Source organism: Scaptodrosophila lebanonensis, unplaced genomic scaffold (assembly GCF_003285725.1).
Source record: "Scaptodrosophila lebanonensis strain 11010-0011.00,11010-0021.00 unplaced genomic scaffold, SlebRS2 tig00000118-arrow-arrow-pilon, whole genome shotgun sequence".
Lineage (NCBI taxonomy): Eukaryota > Metazoa > Arthropoda > Insecta > Diptera > Drosophilidae > Scaptodrosophila > Scaptodrosophila lebanonensis.
Genome location: NW_022060578.1, coordinates 594,244 through 616,817, shown reverse-complemented (window position 1 = coordinate 616,817; position 22,574 = coordinate 594,244). Strand labels below are relative to the sequence as shown.

General features: G+C 36.2%; 1 protein-coding gene across 2 annotated transcripts in view; it reads left to right on the top strand.

The window, feature by feature from the left end:
• LOC115628559 (protein bunched, class 2/F/G isoform) overlaps window positions 1-22,211 on the top strand; it is a 72,419-nt gene extending 50,208 nt beyond the window's left edge. Inside the window, exons 3-4 of one of the 2 annotated variants that reach the window (XM_030524720.1) lie at window positions 5,489-5,540; window positions 19,370-22,211. In XM_030524720.1, the coding sequence (XP_030380580.1) occupies window positions 5,489-5,540; window positions 19,370-19,846 (529 nt within the window). In that variant the 3' untranslated portion in view covers window positions 19,847-22,211. The remainder of the gene's footprint in view (window positions 1-5,488; window positions 5,541-19,369) is intronic. The other variant, XM_030524721.1, reaches the window with a different exon arrangement.
• Window positions 22,212-22,574: the final 363 nt, after the last annotated feature.

Genomic DNA, 22,574 nt, shown 5'->3' with positions numbered 1-22,574 from the left:
TTTCAATTTAAGCATACATATAATTATTCCAAACATAAAAAACAAAGTTGTGGCGCCCGACTTAAGCTTTTCTTCTTGTTTTTCTTAATTATTATACAAAACCCCAACCAGCCTAACAGTAAATATACAAAAAGAAAGAAATGCTGGAGTTCAGCGGGCTCTACTCTTAAATACCCTGTACCCACCCCACAAACAAATATTTAAATAAAACAACTTCTGCAGCAGAAAAAAATTAACATTAAAAATTATCCTATGGGTTAGGGGAACCTGGATACCAAGTTTCGTAATTCTAGCTCTTGTACCTTCAAAAATCCTTGCGTTCATCCATAAGGACATGGCTATATCCACTCGTCTTGTCATGCTGATCATGCCACGCAGCCTTTTGTGTGTTACATACATTCGCCCAAAACTGATATAGCCTTTAACCCTTTGGGCACAGGGTATAAAAATATAAGAACAACGTAAAACAGCTGATTTGACTGCGTGCTCCCAATGGGAGACCACAGACAGCTGCGCTGCAGCGATTAACGGCAACATCAGTCCATGAATGACGATGCATAAAGCATGCCATTTTTTCATTGTGTGGGTATAGTAAGTAGATGAAAGTTGAAGGACTACGCTTTCAGAGCCACAATTTCCCACACAACGTGGCGAATAGTCTGATTCGAATGCTACACAAGAGCGTTGAGTGCTTAAAGCTATTTTTTGTCGCTGTCTGGGAAAACCATAGTTTAAATGCCAACGCCATATTGCCTCAATCTCTCTTTCTCACTCTCTTTGGCTGACTTTTATTATATCTACCTCTCCGTAAACTGCATTCAGCAAAAGCTTCCAGCAGCCATGTTGCTTTTCTGTCGGAGCGGTTAAGTGAGAGAGCGATGTCCAACTAACATACATACATATGTACATGCATTCAGATGTATGCATAACTACATACATATTTACTAATGTAAATACATACACAACATACACATATGTATGCACATGTATTTTAACATCAAACACAAATAGAAGAACAAAAATCACAAATGTATGTACATATGTATGGACATAAATATTTGTTTGCCAGTCGCTGCTGTGTACTTGCCCTCTTTTCAAATACAATACAAATGATCATACATATGTATGTACATATGTATATATGCATATTTAAATATGTAACTAAACTCATATAAATGCTTGGTTAGGTCTGATTGCGTTTAGATCTTACCACCAGTAATGTACAACATCAACACGCTGCAAACATTCAGCTTCGAAGCAAAAAAACCGTACTTTAAAAGGCAACCACCGCCAAAAGCTATAACCTGGTCGAGGTTAGTGCGTTTGTTGTTGGTGTTGTGTGGAGCTGCTGCGTTTTATTCAGCACAATACACAGACACAACAGCAACGAAGCAGAAATAAATGTGTACATACCAGCAGCAAGAAGCAGCAGTCGCTCAAAGTTTTCAGTTATGTTACGAAGCTCTGGCCCTGCAAACACGAAAAACAAGCACACGCGAGGAGTTTTAGTTGACAATTTCCGTTGTTGCGTCTAAAAATGTCCAATAAGTGCAAATTTTTGTTGTTGTTTATAATGTGCTAGAAACAATAAGCTTTCTGGTACGGGAAATGATTCAAAACTGAAGCAGTTCAGAGAAATTTGCGCAGCGTCTGAATAGAAAGATGTCTGTCAAATTAAGTTTATTAAGTGCGTTTAGTGTTTTTGCCTAACTTGTTTAAATATACATACATATACATAAATACATACAAATGTATATAAGCATAAACGAAGAAGTTGCTACTTTTATGTCTCGCGCGCTTTTTTTTTATCATTTACGCTCTGCCATCGTTCTGTGAGCGAAAAGAGAGGAACTCAGCAAATGAGCTGAATACGAACCGCTTAGCTGTTGGGCCGTTCGCGCGCTGAATCACTTAGAGAGTAGCGTGTGCTCTCTTATTGCTGCATACCACCGTTTACACGTCGTCGTGTGCCCATTTTAAATAAATTTCGGTCGTTGTTTAATGCAATAGCAAATAACAACAGTTTACAAAAAAGAAACATTAGTTGTTGAAATATGAGAAATATGTGAACCAAGTTAACATGTGAAAGCAGTAAAAAAAATGTTCTCAAAAAACTGCCAAAAATATTCAATAGAAGGAATGCATACATACATAACTGTGCTGAGATATGGCAATTTTTGAATTTGTATAAAAAATAAAAGTAAAACTAAGCTGGAGTAATTACGGGCGGAAATACGTAATAAAACATTTTGTTACTTGAATGTGAAAATTTAAATGAATATAATTAAAAAGTTGGCTCGGTTAGGCCTTTTTTAGTGTTGCAACCCCCCGTTGAGTGTGCCGATGACCCCTGGCAAATATCCGAGTGTGTATCCAGTAAAATTGTACTGGTATAGTTTGTTGTAATATCCAGTATCTTCCTTAAGGGAGGTAATTTCTCCTACGCCGTAAATCTTAAACGTTTTCACACGAAAGATACGCCTGTGCAACTTTTATTTTTCTATAATGAAATCCGATTCTGGAAGTAATAACAACAACAATAGCAAAATGGATTTTGATATATATCCTAGTATATCCGGCAAGCAACAGGACCCCGTACGCGAAGTTGTCATGAAATATATTGACTATTTTTTGCCAGAGTGAGTATATCATTGAGAATCAATCATTTAGTCGAATTGAGATCATACAAATGTACCACCTCCTAGTAATTGAGCATCTCAACTTTGCACCTTTGCTGTGGACCGACCCCATACCTTATTGAGATACCGGTAGTCGGTCATTGGTGATTAATATAAATAGATTGCTCATATTACACTTCTAGGCCGCTAATTACCTATATTCCATAAATACAAACAGAGCAGTTAGATACTCATCCGTACATCTCGTGTCACTGCTATTTATAGCACTTTTCAAATTTAAGAACTTTCAATTGGTGATTTACATAAGTCTGCTAAAATTAGTGCAGAATAAACATCAATTACTATAGTTGACACACTCTAGAATCACACGTTGTCGTAACTTGAAACCAGTTTAAAAGAATAATAATAATAAAACCACCTGAAACGGCACATGGGCAACCGTTGTTTATACAAGTATTCTACTGCCGTGTTAAAGGGCTTTTCTACTGGCACCAGCTGTCTACAAATACTGGTTATTACGCTTGAGAGTGGAACCGGAATAGCTCAGCTCCTGCAATCTTCTTTGGCAGCCGTCGTCGGCGAATACATTGACTGATAAATTTAATTTACTGCCTGTTGTAGCTCCTTGAGTTATTTTCTTTAAGACGTGAAATATAGATGTAATGGTTACCAATTTACATGGGCTTCTTGTCAAATGCATCATTCGCATTTTGATGAAACCTGCCAAGTTTACATGTTGAGCATTTTAAGGCTTCCTACATTGATGGCGTTAGTCGATGTTCTAAGTAGACAAACAATACCATTTATTGGTGATTTCATCATATTGAACTGCATCAGGAAATCATGTTAATTGAAACCAGGGAAATTGTTTCCAATACATTAAAATAAAATACATTTACCACTTGTTTCAAAAATGCACACCACAATATTTAAATACAACATCTTTAGATTCCCAGGCTCTGGCAGCAGCTAGCATATTGTTGTGTTTCAGGTGTATACTGCAAACAGGCACATACACGCTTTCAATGTGCTTATGGAGAGTTGTATATTAATGTATAATTTTTAAATTTAAGCTAAAACTAATTTTTAAATAAACATTTTTGTGATTGGTGCTCCCAAATTTACATACTATCTGTAACACCGTTTGTGGCTTTCCTTCTCGTTAAGCTGCTAACACATTTTCCTGCATACAAAGTAATCAAAACCATGCCAACCCAATTGAGTCTAAGGTACTTACAAGAAAAATGGAAAAAAGCACAAATCGAATAAATAAAAGCGTATTAAACTAACAGGCTTTTGAGGCGCAACCAGCGAAGTGACATCACTGATATTTTTAAAACAACGACGCAGCACGCAACTGAACTCTAATAAACTTTGCACTTTTTCTGCCGTTTGCGTCGTACTAAGTGTATTTTTTGTAGAATTTTGTGTTGTCGTGCTGCTGTATGTTTTGTTCCAAGCAAAATAAATATCTTACATTCTTCTGCTATCAGCAGGCTGGCAAATGTGTACAAATAGTACTACATACATACATATATAATGTACATTTCGTTGCACACATTTATTAAACTCTGTACATAAAATGTACAAGAGTACAAGTATATTAGGTTTGCGGGAGCTGAAAATGTAACAGGCAGAAGGAGGCGTGGCAGACCCCACAAAGTATATATATTCTTGATCAGCATGTCGACCAGTCGATCTAACCCTGTCTGTCTGTCCGTATGAACACCTGGATCTCAGAGACTATAAGAGGTAGAGACACCAAGCTTTGCACAAAGTTTGTTTTATTTTTTTTTTTTATTTCTTATAACTTTTGTAATATTTCAACTACTATGCCGAGAGCTTATAACCACAAACGTTTGTTCCTTAATATTTATTTCCTACTTAGGGTTTTCCAACTTCAAAGGCTTTATTATAACTTTTGTAATATTTCAACTACTATGCCTAGAGCTTATAACCACAACAGTTTGTTCCTCAATACGTAGTTCTACTTTCAAAATTCTCGATCTGCCTAGGGCTAAGGGGAACTAGTACTACTACTACTACTTAATATATGAACTTTTTATATATATTATTCAAAATTAATATTAAAGAAGGAGGCATGATACTATTGGTAGTACTAAACTAGTACTACTAGGTAAAATCATGGCAACACCTTTGTGACTTTACCACATCTTCTGTAATTGAAAAACAAGTATGTTGATTATTATTAGGCAAGTTTCCGATTTCGTATTCGCAAATCTTATAGTCTTGGGACTGAATAACAACAAATGTTATATGTATTTCAAGTAAAATAAAGAAATGCAACACTTACTATAAGTAATGGAACTTGAAATTCCAATTACCAAACAAAAGATGTAGGAAAATATTTGAAATGGAACATGCCATTGTTCCACGCCTTTATAAAATGTTCAGAACTCCGGAACCGGCCGATACGCAGTATTGAGTGAAATGTCATTGGCAATACATTTCTGTTAATTTTTTAGACAAACGTACCTACTATACTATATGTGCGTGCACTTGTTTTGTCACAAAGGAAAATGTCGTCCCCAGCTCACAATAGGCACGCCATGAGTCATTGTACTAAGTTCGTCGGTGTTCAATGCTATAATGCAGTGACTCGAGTTTGCGTCCGAAGCTAGACATTTTTATTTAATTAAAATGACGTAAGTGTAGAGCCAGTAGGCATGGATTTGTAAGGCAAATCTATTTAGGATTTTCTTGCTAAGATCATTATAAATGATGCAATATAATTATATATTATAAATTTGTTCTTCATTTTTAACTTCAAGGAACGAAAAGTGATTTTAAAAATACTTCCGATTCTAAATTTGTTCCTTTTATTTCAGTGCATCTGGGACAAGTGCAGTTGCGATTGACAACAAAATCGAACAGGCTATGGTAAGTTTGAAGCCTTCCATTATTTTATTTATTTATTGGGAAAATATGTATACATATAAATTATAACCTGAGTTGATGTCCATCTGTCCGTGTGTAGGTATCTCAGCAGAATTTAGAGTAATTAAAGAATGCTCTCTGAATTTTAGAAGACAATAGATTGAAATGTTAATGTAATGGTTGGAAACACTCATTAAATACACAACTAGGAATATATATATATAAGTATATACGTATATAAGTATATATGTAAGGTGAGAGGAGAAATGAGTTTATAAAAAAAAAATAAAATAAATGATGCAGATGCAGACTCATAGTTTTATATAAAACAGTAATTATAATAAATTAAACTGGAAATTGCCTTTTAACTGAAATTAAAGAAGGTGTATAGATAGAATGAGACATCGAGAGAGAATTCTAAAGTGTGCACCTACGAACCTTAAGGTACTGTTACGGGGATAGGAGCTACACAGAGCGGCTTTAGTACAGTCTGTGACAAAGACTTAATCGGGCATTACGGGTATATAGTTAGGTGTACCATTTATGAGAAGCAAGGAAAGGTCAATTATTGAATCCAGAATGTCGCAGGTGAATATAAGAAGCGGGGAGATATGACATGAAAAATAAATTTAACATATTTAGTCCGTAGACTTGACTGCAATCAGTGTGCCCCAAGGACATCAACTGATGAACAACACTGATTCTGTCGGAGCTGTTGTCATTTCAAATGTTTCAGTCAACACCATTTTAAGAGATCTTTTGTGCCTCGAAAAATACAAATCTCTTTTGGTTCCACAAACAACACACTCGTTCTTCGCGACATATCCACAACCACTCCAAAACGTTTGTCTGATTTAAATCGGTGTGTTTTCTGGTTTTTTGCTAAATTGAAAAAAACTTCTCCGAAAACAATATAGCAGCTAGGGGTGGCGAACTTATCTACATACATGTATAATCAAAGTAATATGATAAATTTCCATTTGTGCCAAAATGAAACTAAATGCTTAAGTAGCTTATTTTTTTTAATACAGATGTCTTAAATATGATATTTTTGAGTTTCACCGCAATCTGAACTATTATTGAAATGCTTAACCATGTCTTGTAGCTGTCATAGGAATAATATTATAATTGAATGCCTGTGGGGACGTATAGAGTGGTGCTAGGTATTTCTAACTCTTGTAATTCATGGAATTTCACACCCAAAATTTGATACTAAATTACATGCTGCTAGTGCTTAATTCTCTCCGGGTCAGCACGTTAAGACACAAAATCGAAGTCGGCTATATCCTAGCTTAAGTGTTGAATAAAACTTATACCGACTTTAGCAACTTTTTACTGGAGTCGAAGTCACTTGAGAGCTGCCAATGTTAAATTAAAAATTAAATTAATGGAAATGAACGGTTAGCGATGCAAAGCTCACCACTTGGCGATAGAAGTAAGCTCTTAACTACCGTAAGCAGAGCCGAAAGCAACAATAAAATTGTTGGGGAGCGGTACTTCGAACACAAAAAAGCTTGTGATAGCAAATCGAGCAGCTTAAAAGCCATAGGCAAAGACAAAATGTTCGGCACCAACGCCAAGATATTTAAATTACAAATGATAAACGCGATAAGAGGCGAGGATTTATTAAAGTAGCGTTAAATTAAGTCAAACTAACAATTTTTGGGTAGATTAAAAAAGCAACTTAAAAGCGGAGAAAAAAGTACAAGTAACCCGCCATTCACTGTCAACAGACTCTTCCCTTTTTCGCACTAAACTGTACAACTTTGGCGTTCGGGGTGTAATGCAAGCGTTATCAAATATCCTTGCATTCGGATTGACCGTGAAAAAGTTTGTTGATTTCTTTGGAATGAATCAGAGCATCGCCATATCGCAAAAGTTCATTACAACTCGAATTATCGCATTGTTCTCAGTCTGGGGTATATATTTTACAAAAATACAATGCTTAAATTACATATATACTACGGTTGACTAAATTATTTTACCCTTCCTTATCTTTTGGGTGCAGGGTAAAAATCATTGCAACCCGTTACAATCTAGACGAAAATCAATACTCTAAAAAACTGTTATTCAGAGCAGGCTCAACTATTCTCTATAAGCAGATTCAACTTGATTTCAATTGATGTGTTACGCACAAATAGGCGTGCCAATGAAAGGCATTTTATTTTTAGCTCCAATTATAAAATCAACGATATTCAACTTCCAGAACTATATACATACTATACTATATACGAGTATGTACATAGTTCAATTGAATTGAAACTAAAATCGTTATACATATAGACACAAATCCTATTGGTTGGTTCCATCGCGAGTCGATGGCTTAATGAGCCCCGGATGGTGGCCTACTATTGAGTCGCACGCCACCAGCACCACCAACGCCTATGATGGACATTTGGGTCAATTCCGTTGGCCGTCACTTTCTCTGTGCCTTTCTATGTATGAGCTCAGTAGTTTCATTTCTGTGTGAAAGCATCTTTTCAGCTACAATGTCTTCCACCTTTGTGCGCGCTCTCTCATTTTATTTGCAATGTTCCTCTTTAAACAACAGCACATCTGTGCTTCTGACCTTGGCAAAATTAAATGTTTTTTGTTTTTGTATTCTGCTGCTTCTATTATCAATTTGTTGTTTACAAAATGGCAGACTGCTTCGCTGGTGTGTGTGTGTTAATGTGTCCCTTATCGCTCACAAACACAAACAATGCTCTTTGAAATGCCATAAATTGTTGATTGTCAGTCCAGGGCGCAAAAAAATATCATTAACGCTTACATGCACATACACAAGTATTAACCATATGTACATGTATATCAAATAATAATGTATATATAATGAGCATATATGTACATACATATATGACAAAAAGTCAATTATTCAAAATCTAATTCCAATAATTGTTTTCGGCCTGTCTTCTGATTAATTGTTGCATACATATTATAAACAGATCTCCAAAACTTTCAAATCACATCAATTGAAGGCCAGAGGTTTCTAAAAATATAACGATCTTTGAGCTGGGGCGGCGCTTTAATTTCAATAACATGTACACACTACAAAGTTTTACTCTTTTAGAGGCACATATTTTTTACTTACTACATGGATGCTTTTGCATTTTTTCAAACATTTTCGCACATACATATTTTATAGTAATTATTAATTTTTTTTTCTTTTTACTAAATTCATTTTCACTTAATAAATAAATAGAAGTAAGAACTGGTTACAGTTGTAAGCAGGCTATGCTTAGTTGATGATATACGAGAAATATTTTGGATAGGTGCTGTGCACTTTTTCTAAGGTTTTTCCACTAAATATTCATTACGGTCTCTTTGAGCTCCAGTCTTCCCACTCTATCTTTTTCGGAAAAATTCTTAGTAGGAGTGAGTTTTTTTTGTTTCATTTTCATTAGCCTTTCTTTACACGTTTTGAGTACTATCCGGTCCAATAATGTCATATATGGAATTTTCACGGATCTGACGTTATTCCAAATAGCACACTCAGCGCAAACGCCAGCCTGAATTTATATTAAAACATTTCTACTGTTTGATCTTTGACCTCACTATTCAAAGACAGTTTTTTGCAGAAGGAAGCATCTCCGACCCCATAAAGTATATATATTCTCGATCAGCATGACGAAAGAAATCGATCTAGACATGTCCGTCCGTCTGTCTGTCTGGATGAACGCAAGGATCTCAGAAACTATAAAAGCTAGAATAAAAAAAGCTGGTATCCAAATTCTCCTAGGCCCGAGAAAGGACGAGTTTATTTAATTTTTTGGAATTTTTCCCCCCTTCCCCCGCTACAGAATTTCGTCAATAGCGTTCACATTTCAAATGCTACCTACCAAACTTTGCACACATAATTTATATATAATTATCTACTGTTGTTTAAAATTTTATCCAATTCGGTCAATTCTGAGAAAAGTTGATAGCGAAACAAATTCTCTACAGTACAACCCCTCCAAACTGCAGCAACAAGTTCGCTCAGTGACGGAAGTTTACCTGGGTACAGGGTATTACACTGTCGGGCTTGCTCGACTGTAGCGTTCTCTCTTGTTGCTTCTGCTGTGGGCGCATATAACTCAGTGACGGAAGTTTGTCTGGGTGCAGGGTATTTCACTGTCGGGCTTGCTCGACTGTAGCGTTCTCTCTTGTTTTGACGGGGTATACTTATAATTTATCTTAAGCGCCATATTTGAGGGGCTATTATGCGATTATAAAGCTAAACGATATCTTTCTCTATAGTAAATACCATTTATTGTTTATGTTGTTTTCAACTTTTCACTAATCTGTGAAAAATAACTTGACACTCCCCATCAAAACAACTACGGTAAATGTGGAGCCTAAATGATAAGATAAAAAAAGCTAGATTGTTTACCTTTTTGGGCGAGCTATTTCTGGTTTTTACGTAGATATTTGTTCAACTGTGTGGAACTAAAGCTGGAAAACACGAATCACATTGCAAACAAGTACGAATGAAATAAAATTTGTACTTTTGCCGGTAACCGAAAGAACACACAAATAATGGATTGGTTTATGTAATAGACAAGTGTTTTTCTAACCAATGGGAGTTTCTACAGTTATTTATATGTTTATGTGTATATCAGAATATAGGTATGTAGATAAATGTATGTAATAGAAATATCTGCATATTGCTCAAAATGTTATTAGTTTTTTTTTTGGACAAACAGTGGACTTCAACAGTTTTAAAGACATGTGCAGTCATGTTTCTGTAAATAGCACCCTCCTGAGTGCTTTCTGAGCTACTTTTGGCTAATACTTGCCCATTCGTTCGACGAATATTTTATAATATTACATACAAATACTTCTTATGCTAAAATGTGGATCGGACTAAATTACTAAACTGCACACTTTCAATCCCTTGAAAGGGATTCTGCTCATTTTAGATGTTTGCTTCTCCTAACTTTGTCTTCACCCTAACTTTTTACTTCAAAGCCTCAACCATTGTGAGCATTTGATTTTGAAAACCATGAATACTGAAGAAAACTAGGGACTCCAAATTACAAAATTAACATCTGCATATAATGAATGATAAGCTAGATTTATGCGTCACTTATAGACACAGAGGACACTCTGACTTATTTACGTTCTTGCTATTAATCCATCTTACTGGTGGCTTCCGCATCCGAGTGCTTTATCTCTGTCTGATTAAACTAAATATTATTATGGCTTTATGTTCTATTCGTCGATTCGCAAGATGTGAGTTAATGATCAGCAAAACAGACTATAAAAACGATTTTCTCATATACTAATCAGGAAACAAAGCACATCGTATCACATTTTAATTCGTACTAAAAGTTATTGCCTGACTGACCTTTTAAAGTATTTTGCACTATTGTGTTTCAGACTTTTTGTTGTGTTTTGTCAAAGTTTTTAAAAGCAAACTGTGTAATACAAGTAAGTAGGTATGCTTCCCGCTTTAAACCCTATTTGCAAGCAATCAGACGCTATTTGGTGAACCAGACAAAACAACAAAGGCAGTCAGTAGGCGAGCAACGTAAGATAAACTCAAAACTTCAATCAACAATAGCTGTCACTTGTAGCAAAGCCATCAAAACGAGCTGCCACTGAAATATATTGTTTGAATGATTAAAAGGTTGCGCAAATTGTTAAAAGTTGCAAAACACATTTACACTCCACACATACCAGATGAATTAAAAATAATTTTCTAAATAATTGAAAAAGTTATAGAGATTTCTTTGTGTGGAATACATTTCTGCTATAGAGTTCAAAATGTTTGGACGCAAACGAAACAAACTTTTTGAGGTCTAAACAATTTACAATACTTAATATCTTTGATTGCTTTTGGTTTTATTTTTTCGTATATTCTCTTAAATCGCGTTGCTCTTTGTGTGTGTGTGTTTTCATCAACTTGATTGATCTGGCTAATATACGTATTACCTGTTAGACAAGTTTTGAGTGGTTTACCCCTCAGTCGAGACACACCTACTTCATAAATATGTACATACTAAGTATATAATACTACATATATACATACATATGTATGTGCGAGTATTCGCTCTTGATCGTTAAAATATTTCGTTTGCCTTTTGACGTCTAAAAACATATATTTATTTGAGAATTGTTAACAAACACGCGATATCGACACGTGTTTTTGTTGTTTTCGCGTGCCAACTCCCAAAATCAAAACTCCGGGCTTAGTGCAGACTACTAGGGTTTAATGGATATGCAAGCGTTTTGAACTAGCTCTGAATATCTATCCCCCGATGCATATCTTCATAGCTTGCAAAAATGTGAACCTGCTGGCTGTCTAGAAAATAGGTTACGATGTAGTTTTATGCAAATGAGACATACATACATGTTGAATGCATAACAATATGTATTTCGGTGGCAATCGCAATGAATGTTCAAGTTAAACAAGAAAGGAATTCTAGAGTCAAGTCGGCTCAACTTTTGAATACTCTGTACCCACTTCTACAAATACAAATAAAAATGTTTGTTTTAATTAAATAAAATTAATAAGATCACACATATATAATATATTTACATCAAAATTGTGTCCATATGTGTCTATGCGAACACAGAGTAATTCGCAGCGTCCAAATCTAAAAATTCTGAGGAGGAGTGGTAAAAAGATACGGGTACAGGGTATTATACAAAATAAGGACTATTACCGGATATATTTCATTATCTGTGGTTCCTCCTTGACATTCCCATTTCCATCATTATCATGTTAGGCGAAATTTTTGCCGTATGATTCCGTTAGACATCCCAAATGGTCGCACCTACCTTATTTTCCAGTCTTTAGTTTCCATTTTATTTGTTTATTTTTACAACACCAATGAAGTATGAGATTTGTCTATTTGCACTATTGGCACACTTTCAGCTAGATTTTGTTAGGGCTGCTTGGTTCTGCCCGATTAACTTATATTTGGCAGTGCTCAAGCAGACATCCTTATGAAGATACGTTGGCCATTGTCCGTTCACTTGAGCCTGCAATCAACTCAAGTCAATCAGCCACGCACTTGGTGATCGTGACCATTAGGGCAGTCAGTCGTCGCGATATGAGCACGTGCGCGTACAGGTAGCGGATCATCAACCAGCTGCCGCCCACTAATTGTATTTGAATGTTCAAATTCGTCTCAAGAGGTTGCCCTTGGCCATAAAATTGTTGAAAAGCGCAAGGAGGTATTGAGCTGATGATGTATTGGTGAAGTGCACACAAGTGCTCGATAGAGCGCATTTTTGTCAATTTCATTTCCAATGTATATATAATTAGGCATTGTATGCAAAGTATATACTTGATCAGCATAACAAGAGTAACCAAGAATAACCAAACTTGGAAGAACATGCATTCCGGGACAGGACAAGTTTATGTTTTTCTAAACTCGCTCGCATTAAGTTTTTTGTTAGAATTACTCTTTTGTATAAAAACATATCTCTTCATAAACCTCCTCTAATTCTGGGAATTTCGATTTTTCAATTTGAAATTCGCATTCTATTATATTTACGCTGGTTTATGCAAAATGTTAACCTCGTTTTTCGTCAAAGTATGTATGTACATACATATATGCGTATATCGTTTTATTTATAGCCTGTATTATTATTTAAAGTTATAATAATACAAATAATACAAAATTTAAAAATAGAAATATAATATTTGCATTAGTTATAAAAGTATAAAAGAATGGGACGAGGCACGTCTAGCTTTCTACTCGATTTATTTATTTAGGCTAAGGCCGCACACGCAATCTAGAAATAACATCAGATTTCATACATACATTGATTCAGCTATTTAATTTTTGTTTAAATACAAATGAGAACGCCCAGAGCAATCAGATGAGTAATATCTTTTAGTTCAAGCAACAGGCCACAAAACTCAACCTAATTTAGAACTGTCAAATGTGCTTTCAAAAAGAAAATGAAAGCATTTGCATTTATTATTATTATTTTTTTTTTTTTGGCACATTTTCGTTTTTCAATGGTTGTACGCAAATTTTGAAATGTTCCACCTTAAGCAAGAATACACATAGAGACTATTAGGGAAAATATAGGATGGGAAAAGATAAATGTAGCACTACTTGTATTATTTTCAATAATCATAATGTGTTATCCATGGAGAGTGTTACTTTGAAAGAATTGTTCGTTTGCGGTTACTAGGAGAGGCGTATACGAGTATTATGTATGTGCATACAAGTACATATGGATATCAATACATCTAGAATTGACCGGCTATTGTACTATATACGTTGTTTTGAAAATGATCAAGTGAGCAGCGACGTCCACTCACAACAAAACTTGTTTTGAGCCGCCCAGAGTCGAACAGGAACAGGTCTCCACCGGGAATACTACTCGGCTTTCTTTATTCATTTTGATTTTCACTTTATTGACTTCCCAATTTGCTTTCTGTAAGTGATGCTTGTGCTGACGTAGAAGCCTGCTCTGCAGCCACTAAATGCCCGTCAATTGAAATTCATTAAAAACAAATCAAATTCAAACGGCAGACAATAACAGGAATGTGCACACTGTTTTCAAAAGTTGTATGCCTCCGGTTTTGGGTTCTGGGTGACATAAGTGATACAAAGAAAATCGGTCACATACGAGTATTTACTTACAGCTTAGATTGTTAATTGCGCCGATGTGACGCCTGCTTGCCAGCCAGTCTATCTGTTTATACATATGTATGTATGTATGTATGTATGTATGTACCTATGCTTGTATGTATGTATATACCTTGCTCTTTGTCTAGCGCCTTATCTATACGTCATGAATTGCGTGATTATCGCTGCGCCTCTAAGTCTAATCAAGGCACGATTGCCACTTGGCATTAAGCCAAACACTAAGATAGCCTCACTACACTGATGAACAACAACGGCGTACCTACAATAAACGATTAGCACATTTGTTTACACCGTCGTCTAGGAATCGGAGCAGCAGCCGAGGCGCAGAACAGGTAAACAGATAGATGCTATTACAAGTTTGTCTTGGAGGCTGTTTGTTTTTTCTACCTCGTCTGCTAATTTATTTAACACCGCAGCTCAAGTATTTTCGGAATAAGAATGACAGCATACATGCATTTGTATGTGTGTGGTGTGTTTTTTTGAGACGTCGGCTTTGTATCATAATACGATTATCAAATACAGAACAAAAATGCTCTGCCTGTTCATCTGGCAGACGCTGGTTTTCGGAAATACATAGCAAATCGCTTTCCACAACCTACAAGTATTATATAGTTGCCGATACCTTTGATATAAAACCCTATCGTAACATCGAATTTAAAAACAAATTCGGAAAACTGAAAGTTGAACGAAAGCTGCCGGCAACACGCGCCAAACAAAAACAATTAGTAAGCAATGTGTTTGTATCTAGACTACAGTGCAGTGCAATGCAAATGCAGCCCGCAACACCCCGCCCCTAAGTTCGGCCCAGATGTACCCACCTGCATGTGTTCCCTGCGTGAAATGCAGTAATTTTCCGCTCGTTCTGCTGTTGTTGTTTGTAAATCAAACAGAACACAAAAATAAAAAACTAAAAAGTAATAATGATTTTGCACACGCTATTGAATACGTTCCGCGTGTGCTGCGATACTATATGTGAATTGGTTAACGATTCATTCACTGTTAAGTGAACAATGGTGTGGGGCTCATGGACTGGTTGCGGTTGTGGTGGATGTGGTACGAGTATGTCCTGCTCCCCGGGGATAACCTATTACGGAACACATTGTTACCGTATCGCCATCGTATAGTTGGATCATTTTAAAAGATTCTATTTAATAATGAGCGATGGTGAGGTGGTGAACAAATATTACAGTTTTAAGGGAAGCTTGAGGTTACTTTTAAATAGAATCTTGTACGCCTAATGATGAATTTAAATAAACTGATTAATTAACGAATAAGTTTAACGAGAAATTAATTAATTAATTAATATGAAGAAATGGTATATTAGGCTTGTGCAAAGTATGTAACAGGCAAGAAGGCAGTCGAAAATGTCCGACGGACAGAAATCGGTCTAGGCACTATGCAGTGTGGAAGAACGAATGGATTTCGGAAACGGCTGATTAATTATGGTATTTAGACTCTTTTCTTAGTCCCTAAGCAATACGTTTATTTTTAAAAATCATACTTTGCAAAATGAGTTTATGGTTGTTTAAAAGTTCATCCAAATCGGTGAATTCTAAGAAAAGTTATTAGCGAACTAATTTCACTCCAATACTCCGTCCACGAACTGTAAGAGGGAGGTCGCTCTTCAACTTCTTGGTTCTTGGTTCTGATAGGACGCACATAACTCAGCTCCGGAAGTTTTTTGCGTACAGTGTATTCTCACTTGTTTTTTTCTTATTATTAATCATCAATATGCAGATTAGTATGTGCATACATACAGACATACATAAGCGTATGTCAAAATCTGTCCAACGCTTCTTTGCCATGCGCGTGTACTTAATGCGCTCTGCGTTTCCAATTCAGTTGTTGGTTTTTGTTGTTGTTGTTGTGTATCTACAAATTGTTTTGCAAATTTTTGAAGCCCTTGAAATATGGATAGATGTCGTTTATGTCTTCAATGTGTACGTGTGTTTTTATAGTATGTATGGACATATTTATTGCCGGATTACTAATACATATACATATATGTATGTTGATAGATGTCTGTATACAAATAAATATATACATACATAAGTACATATATAAGTTTAGGTGTTTGTTACTATGCACTAACGTCCGGCATGCCACAGTAGTGCAGAATTGTCGAAATTTTAAGGAATAGCATGATGAGCAATAATCCTGAGCCACCACCACCCGGATACCATATATGTATGTGTGTACATACATAAATATGTCTCTGTATTGGTATGGTATCTTAAAGAACGCTGAGCGAAAAAGGTGTGAAGGAAAAATACGGGCGAATGCGACATCATAATAAACAGAAAAGTCGTAAAGTTTTTGCGTCGCAGAAAAAAACGAATTCAGAAAAACGAAAAAGTATAAAAATTTGATTGTGTTTGTTTTCTTGAGCGCTGATATTGATGCGATAACACTCCATACACATTCATGTACATGTGAATGTGTGTGTGTGTGTGTGTGTGTGTGATCATGTAGTACTTATTTATGTAGAGTGTACATATTTACAAATGCATGAATATATGTACATATGTATGTACATACATGACTACATTTATAAGTTATGTGTATTTTGATCGAAAACACATGTATGTACATAGTTCGGGGCTGGGGATGTCTCCCAATTAAGAATTGTTTTTCTCGTTACCAAAGTTTAAAAAAGGAATGTAAATAAATAGAAAAATGTGTTAATTGAAAGCAGAAGAGTGGAGAGAAATTGTCCTCTTCTGGGCAAACGCGTCAAAACAAACAGAGAGCCGCCGCAGAGAGGCTCTCTCCTACTCCCTTACAACCGATAGTACATATAGTATAATATATTTGGGATACATACACATACGTAGGAATTGTGCTCAGCTTCTCAGCGCACAATATGGCGATTTTGAGAGAGCGAATGTGCTAAAGCACTGTATAGCGCTGTATCTGACAGATACAGATACACAGCGCTCTCATTGACTCAGCCGTCTGTGCACGCAGGCACACAGACACTCTCTTCCGCTCAATAGACGGACATTAGGTATAAAACCAGCTCTAATTGAGTGTAGACGTTCAGTCGCCACTATAACACGCCACAGTGAACATATATCGCTTCAAAACGTATGCAATTCCCTAAAGGCTAAAAAAAAGTTAATTGCACATTTATATGGGAAATTTTCATTTTGAAAAATAGACAAAATAAAACTCAGCAATATACATGAAACTTTTAAAAAACACTGAGAGAACGTAATTTAACATTCTAAAAAGCTCGGCAAACAAAAAATAGTAAAAAGCTAAAAAGAAATTAAATTAAAAGCTTTAACCACAAAATCGCAGCAAAGTGTAAAAGCTACTCAAGCATTAAAATTGAATACAAAATTTTAATATAAATATTAAAACGTTAAGCACGTGCAACAAAAGCACAAGAAGTGTATAAAAATCTGTGATATAATTAAGTGTTAATATTTGAACTTTTAAGTAACCGACAACCGTGTTGCAAAGAAGAAAATTGTCTGAAAGTGCTCAAAAGTTATCGAACACATAAAAAAAAAATGATGGGCACAATGGCAATACGCCAGCCTGAAAACTGGCTCTATGAAATCTGGCAAAAGGGTTACGATAGCCCCTGCTACGTCATGGTGCCAAATGCAAAAGTATGTATCTTCAACTGCCGTCACCATAAGTTTAAGGCCTGTACATACACATGTACACTATGTAGACTATTTGCGGCTCTGAATGCTATTTTATTGATTTTTGTGCCAATTTATTTTACCTTTGCATAGGCGCATAGAGGCTAGTCGAGAGAAAACATTTTTCAAACAAATATGTACGTACCATTGTAAATGGTCACAAAAAGGGGCATACAAATGTTCAAGTTGTGTTCATTAGTCATATAAATGGGCTCCCGCCCAGGTAGGCCTCGCCCTGTGAGACAAGTGCATCGGAGACATCCATGCACTGCCGCCACCGTCATGTTTGTTGTTTGTTGTTTGGATCTGAAAAGAGCAACCCTGACACTGGGCATGGCTGCTGCGGCTGCTCTGAGAGAACCTTACTGCTCAGCCCCATTTGAAAAACGTGAGATCTGTTGCTTGAATGCCATTGCCTTATACTTTATGTGCAGTGAAAAGTATATGCAATAAAAGGAACAGTTAATGAATACCATTGGGATTGTCAAAGAGCTCCGTTTAATTGCCGACGAAAATGTTGTTCACTCCCTTTGATTGCTTATATAAGTAATTTCATCTATAAGTATCTCTACATACTCACATATGTATCTTTATGCTTCTCAGTTAGGGCAAAACAAATATGCTAAAAATATGTTATGAACAAATGTATGTATGTATTACATAATAAATATGTGTACACACACGTACATGTATGTATTTTTCCATTTTGTTTTCATTCTCGTTCGTTTTGTTTGCTTCGTTTTGATTAGGACTAATTTTGCTTCTGCAAAAAACAAAAAAACAATATTAACGCAAAAGCGCAAACCCGCTCTAACCGGTTCCAGTCTGCTTTTGTAGCTGTTTACTTATTTTTTGATACTTGCGAATCGAATTGCTTAAAATTACGTTTACTGATTTCAGTTTTAAATTGTCTTTATATATGTACATACATGTGTATGTATAGTGGCCGCCTCATCATACTTATATATGTATGAATATACATATTACTATACATATGTATATAAATGAAAAATATATATACATATGTATATACATCTGTATAATTTATAGTGAGTTGGGTTGACACGACTAAGTACAAAAAGTGCGCGACTGCCTTTATGTTCACGATATCGACTTGTTTGCTCCAATAATAGCCTAGCTATTTAATTAAAGCAGAAAATATCTCTGAATCTCTGATCTCCGTATTATTATTCGGTTATTAATTTTCTACATCCACGTATGTATTTCCATTGGTATGTAAATAGGTCTTCAGACTTTTACATAACTATCTCTACTCGTATTCTTTGGAAATTGGCCCATATTGATTGAGAAAAAATTCGATTGGCTCGACTTCTTTTTACCATAATCGCATTTTAGAGTTCAGCCGGTTTTGCTAAATGTTGTGCTAACCATATCATATGTACTTGTATAAATCAGTCCCCTTTACTTCAGATAAATATTTTAAGCAGCTACAACTATGGGATGTCCCAGAGCCTATTCAAATAATGAGGGACAATTAATTATAAAGTGTTACCATTTAAGCTGCTGAAGTGTTCTGCTGGCTAATAATTTGTAATGATTTTTTCTCTTTAATCTTTTGCAGGATCTGGTCAAATCGCATCTTATGATCGCAGTGCGTGAGGAAGTCGAGGTATTAAAGGAACGCATTTCCGAGTTAATGGATAAGATCAACAAACTGGAGCTAGAGAACAACATACTGAAGTCAAACATCTCACAGGAGACATTGCAGCAGCTGCAGATGCAGCTACAAATAGCGGCCACCCAACAGCCCGCCGCGGTTGGAGCGCCGCCAGCCACGCCAGCCATACAAGCGCCACCCATAAGCGCAGCAACAGGACCTCCCACGAATGCAGTGTCAGCCACCAGTCCAGCACCAGCATCTGCACCTGTAGCAATGACGGCGTCCATAGTTGGCAGCGCTGTTATCGGCGAGAGCAGCGGCGGCACAGAGGCATCCCTTGCATCCTCCACCAACGGAGTGGCAGCCGCCGCCCCAGTGCCACAGCAACTTGCAGCCAATGCCACCGCATCAGCCAACACAAATGGGCCCATGTCTTAAGTAGCAGCACGGCGTCAACTCTAGCGATTGTTAGTTTATTTTTGTAATTTTTAATGAAAGCTGCCCCTAGGCTTGGGCCCTGGAAACTGGTAGTTGTCCAGCGTATTTGTCTCGGAAAGTGAAAATAGCGTAAAGTAGTATTAACCTAGTCTTTTCTGTAGTTGTCGCGCACTGTAGCAGAAAAGAAAACGGGGGCACGCGAGAGACGAGACAAGCTCGCATAAAAGTGACGCCAGACAGGCAGCATCATCATTAGAACAAAAACAAGAACAACACCAACAACATTAGCAGTATCAACAAGTGCAGTTGTTACAGCGAATGATTCAGATTTTGGGGCCGCGAGATGCGTCCAGGCCATAAGGCAACATTTAATCATAACCAAAAGATACAGGTGGTTAGATATTGCCTGCACCTGGCCTGGTTTGCAGAGTCTCTGTAAAACGGCGCTCGCTGTTGGGCAACTGCTGTTGAGGTTGCAATGATTGTTGCCTCCGTGTCAAGGTAGCAGCACCTACGGCCGCCATTTTGTTGATTTCTTGATTGTGATATTTGTTAAACACACACACACCCATACACACACACCCATACACCCACAGACAAACACGTAATAACTCTCCTTCAAAGATATTCACCAATACAATCAAAAACTTGCGTGTGAGTTAACAGTAGTGGCATTAATGGACCGCCTGCTGTTAACAGAAGCTGTAAAAAGGTTTTTAGAATTCTGCTGCCCGTAACATTCGGGTTCTTGCTTTATCGAAAATCGTATTTCTTGTTTAATCCAAGCTACTAGCGCAGCAATAATAGGAATAAAGCAACAAAAAAAAATATTATGAACAAACAAATGATATGAATATTGGCTTCAAAAAATACTTTAATCCATAGAAGTAAAATTTGAGCCATTTGAAGGCAACAGTATAAGGATACTCTACATACATACATAAGAAAGACCCCCAAAATGTTAGCAAGGAAGGGTAAATAGCGTGAACAGAAAAGTGTACCGCGCTTATATGCAGCGTGTGGAACCGAAAGAGAAGATGAAATACATATGTGATAAATGCATTGTGCAGGCAAACATAATAAGTCATGTAATTTGTAAAGGCAGGCAGAACTCTGTGAAAGCTAATAATGAGAGGAAAACCGCAAAGCAGGCAGCAAAGATTACAAATATGTGTATCAAATAATTGGATTGGATTGGATTGGATTACTACAAATGTAACAAAAATACAAACATTACAAAAAAGATCACACAATTATTCACATTATATTTTGTTGTAAAAATGAAAAGAAACAAAGATAAATAATGATTAACGAAACTCTGCACGTTAGTCTTGTCTACCCAAATTTGAACTACTAAATCAACGTAAAGTTGTCATAATTTTATAACACGTACATACATATTTTAAGCACATACACGTACTACATACACACTTGTCTTAAAAGTTCTTTGCAAAATGAAAGCAGTGCAAGAGTCCAAGTGGCTTATAAAGAACAAAACAGAAAGAAGCATTGTTTGTTGAAACTATACATAACTACTCTGCAAAATGCAAAACTGTAAATATTTGTAATCGTATCAGCAACACTATTTTAAATTAAATGCGATATTCTAAACAAGATAACAATATAAGCATACCAAGCAAAAGCTGTACTATTGGTAGAAACCCACTTCAAAAGTGAGAGACTGCGAGCGTTAATTCGCAAAACGCCTACAGCAGAATCCAAGGCTTTGTTGCAGGCTGATAAATCAGGAAAAACGTCGTCCTGCTTTGTTAAAACTAGTTTATTTATAACCTTATTTTTTACTTAGTAATTATGATTTTTTGTTCCCATGCACTGAATCTGTTGTAAGATTTTTGTTTTTCTCTAACAATCATTTCAACTGACGGCAAATCAAATAGTTTTCTTAGCGCTATCAACCTCAACCAAAGCGGCAAGTACACGCAAAGTTTTGTTCCCCTCCTATACAATATGTCTCCCAATGTCCCCTGAGATTTCTTATAAGTGCAACCTGCGGAGACTACATTTGTCTAAGGATTGCCACATTCTCCATAGCGCAAAAGTCGCTGCATGAGAACGTAACATGAGAAACATTTAACCAAAAATACTCCCCCAATACCCAATACACAGAACTTTCGTGTTTCTTATTGCTGCGGCCAGCTAATGCCTTCAACACATAGAAAATCTGTTTATTAAGAATTTTGTATTTGACTTTTGATAAGTTTAAGTTTATGCCACAAACTGCATAGATCGTTTCCTTTTTGATTGATTTCTACAGTTTAAGATTCGTTATTAAGGGTAAATAATAATTTATTAATTAGTTGGTAAGCCAAAAATAAACCACGAAAAAATCAAATCCATATTAAAATAATGATTAAAACTGTATTAAACAACAACAAAAATACAAAACTATTTTATTTCATCTATTTTCACTTTGTACTTCCAATCCGACCTGGTTTCTTTTGAGTGTTTCGAAACAGTTTTCCCGTATAAGGTTTGGACATTTTGGAAGGACATCTTCGATAGCTTACTACGTCTTACTTGGCTACCTACAATCGCGAAATATCAGACTTTCGTAAATGAACCGCCTATTACTTCCTACTAAGTTCTCTGACCGCGGATCATATTCGTTTGTGTTGTACCCTTACAGTCGATTGCTGTTTAGTTTAGCAGGCTTTCTTTGAGAGCGATACTGAAACTATTCAGCATCAAATGCGAACTCTAAATCAGT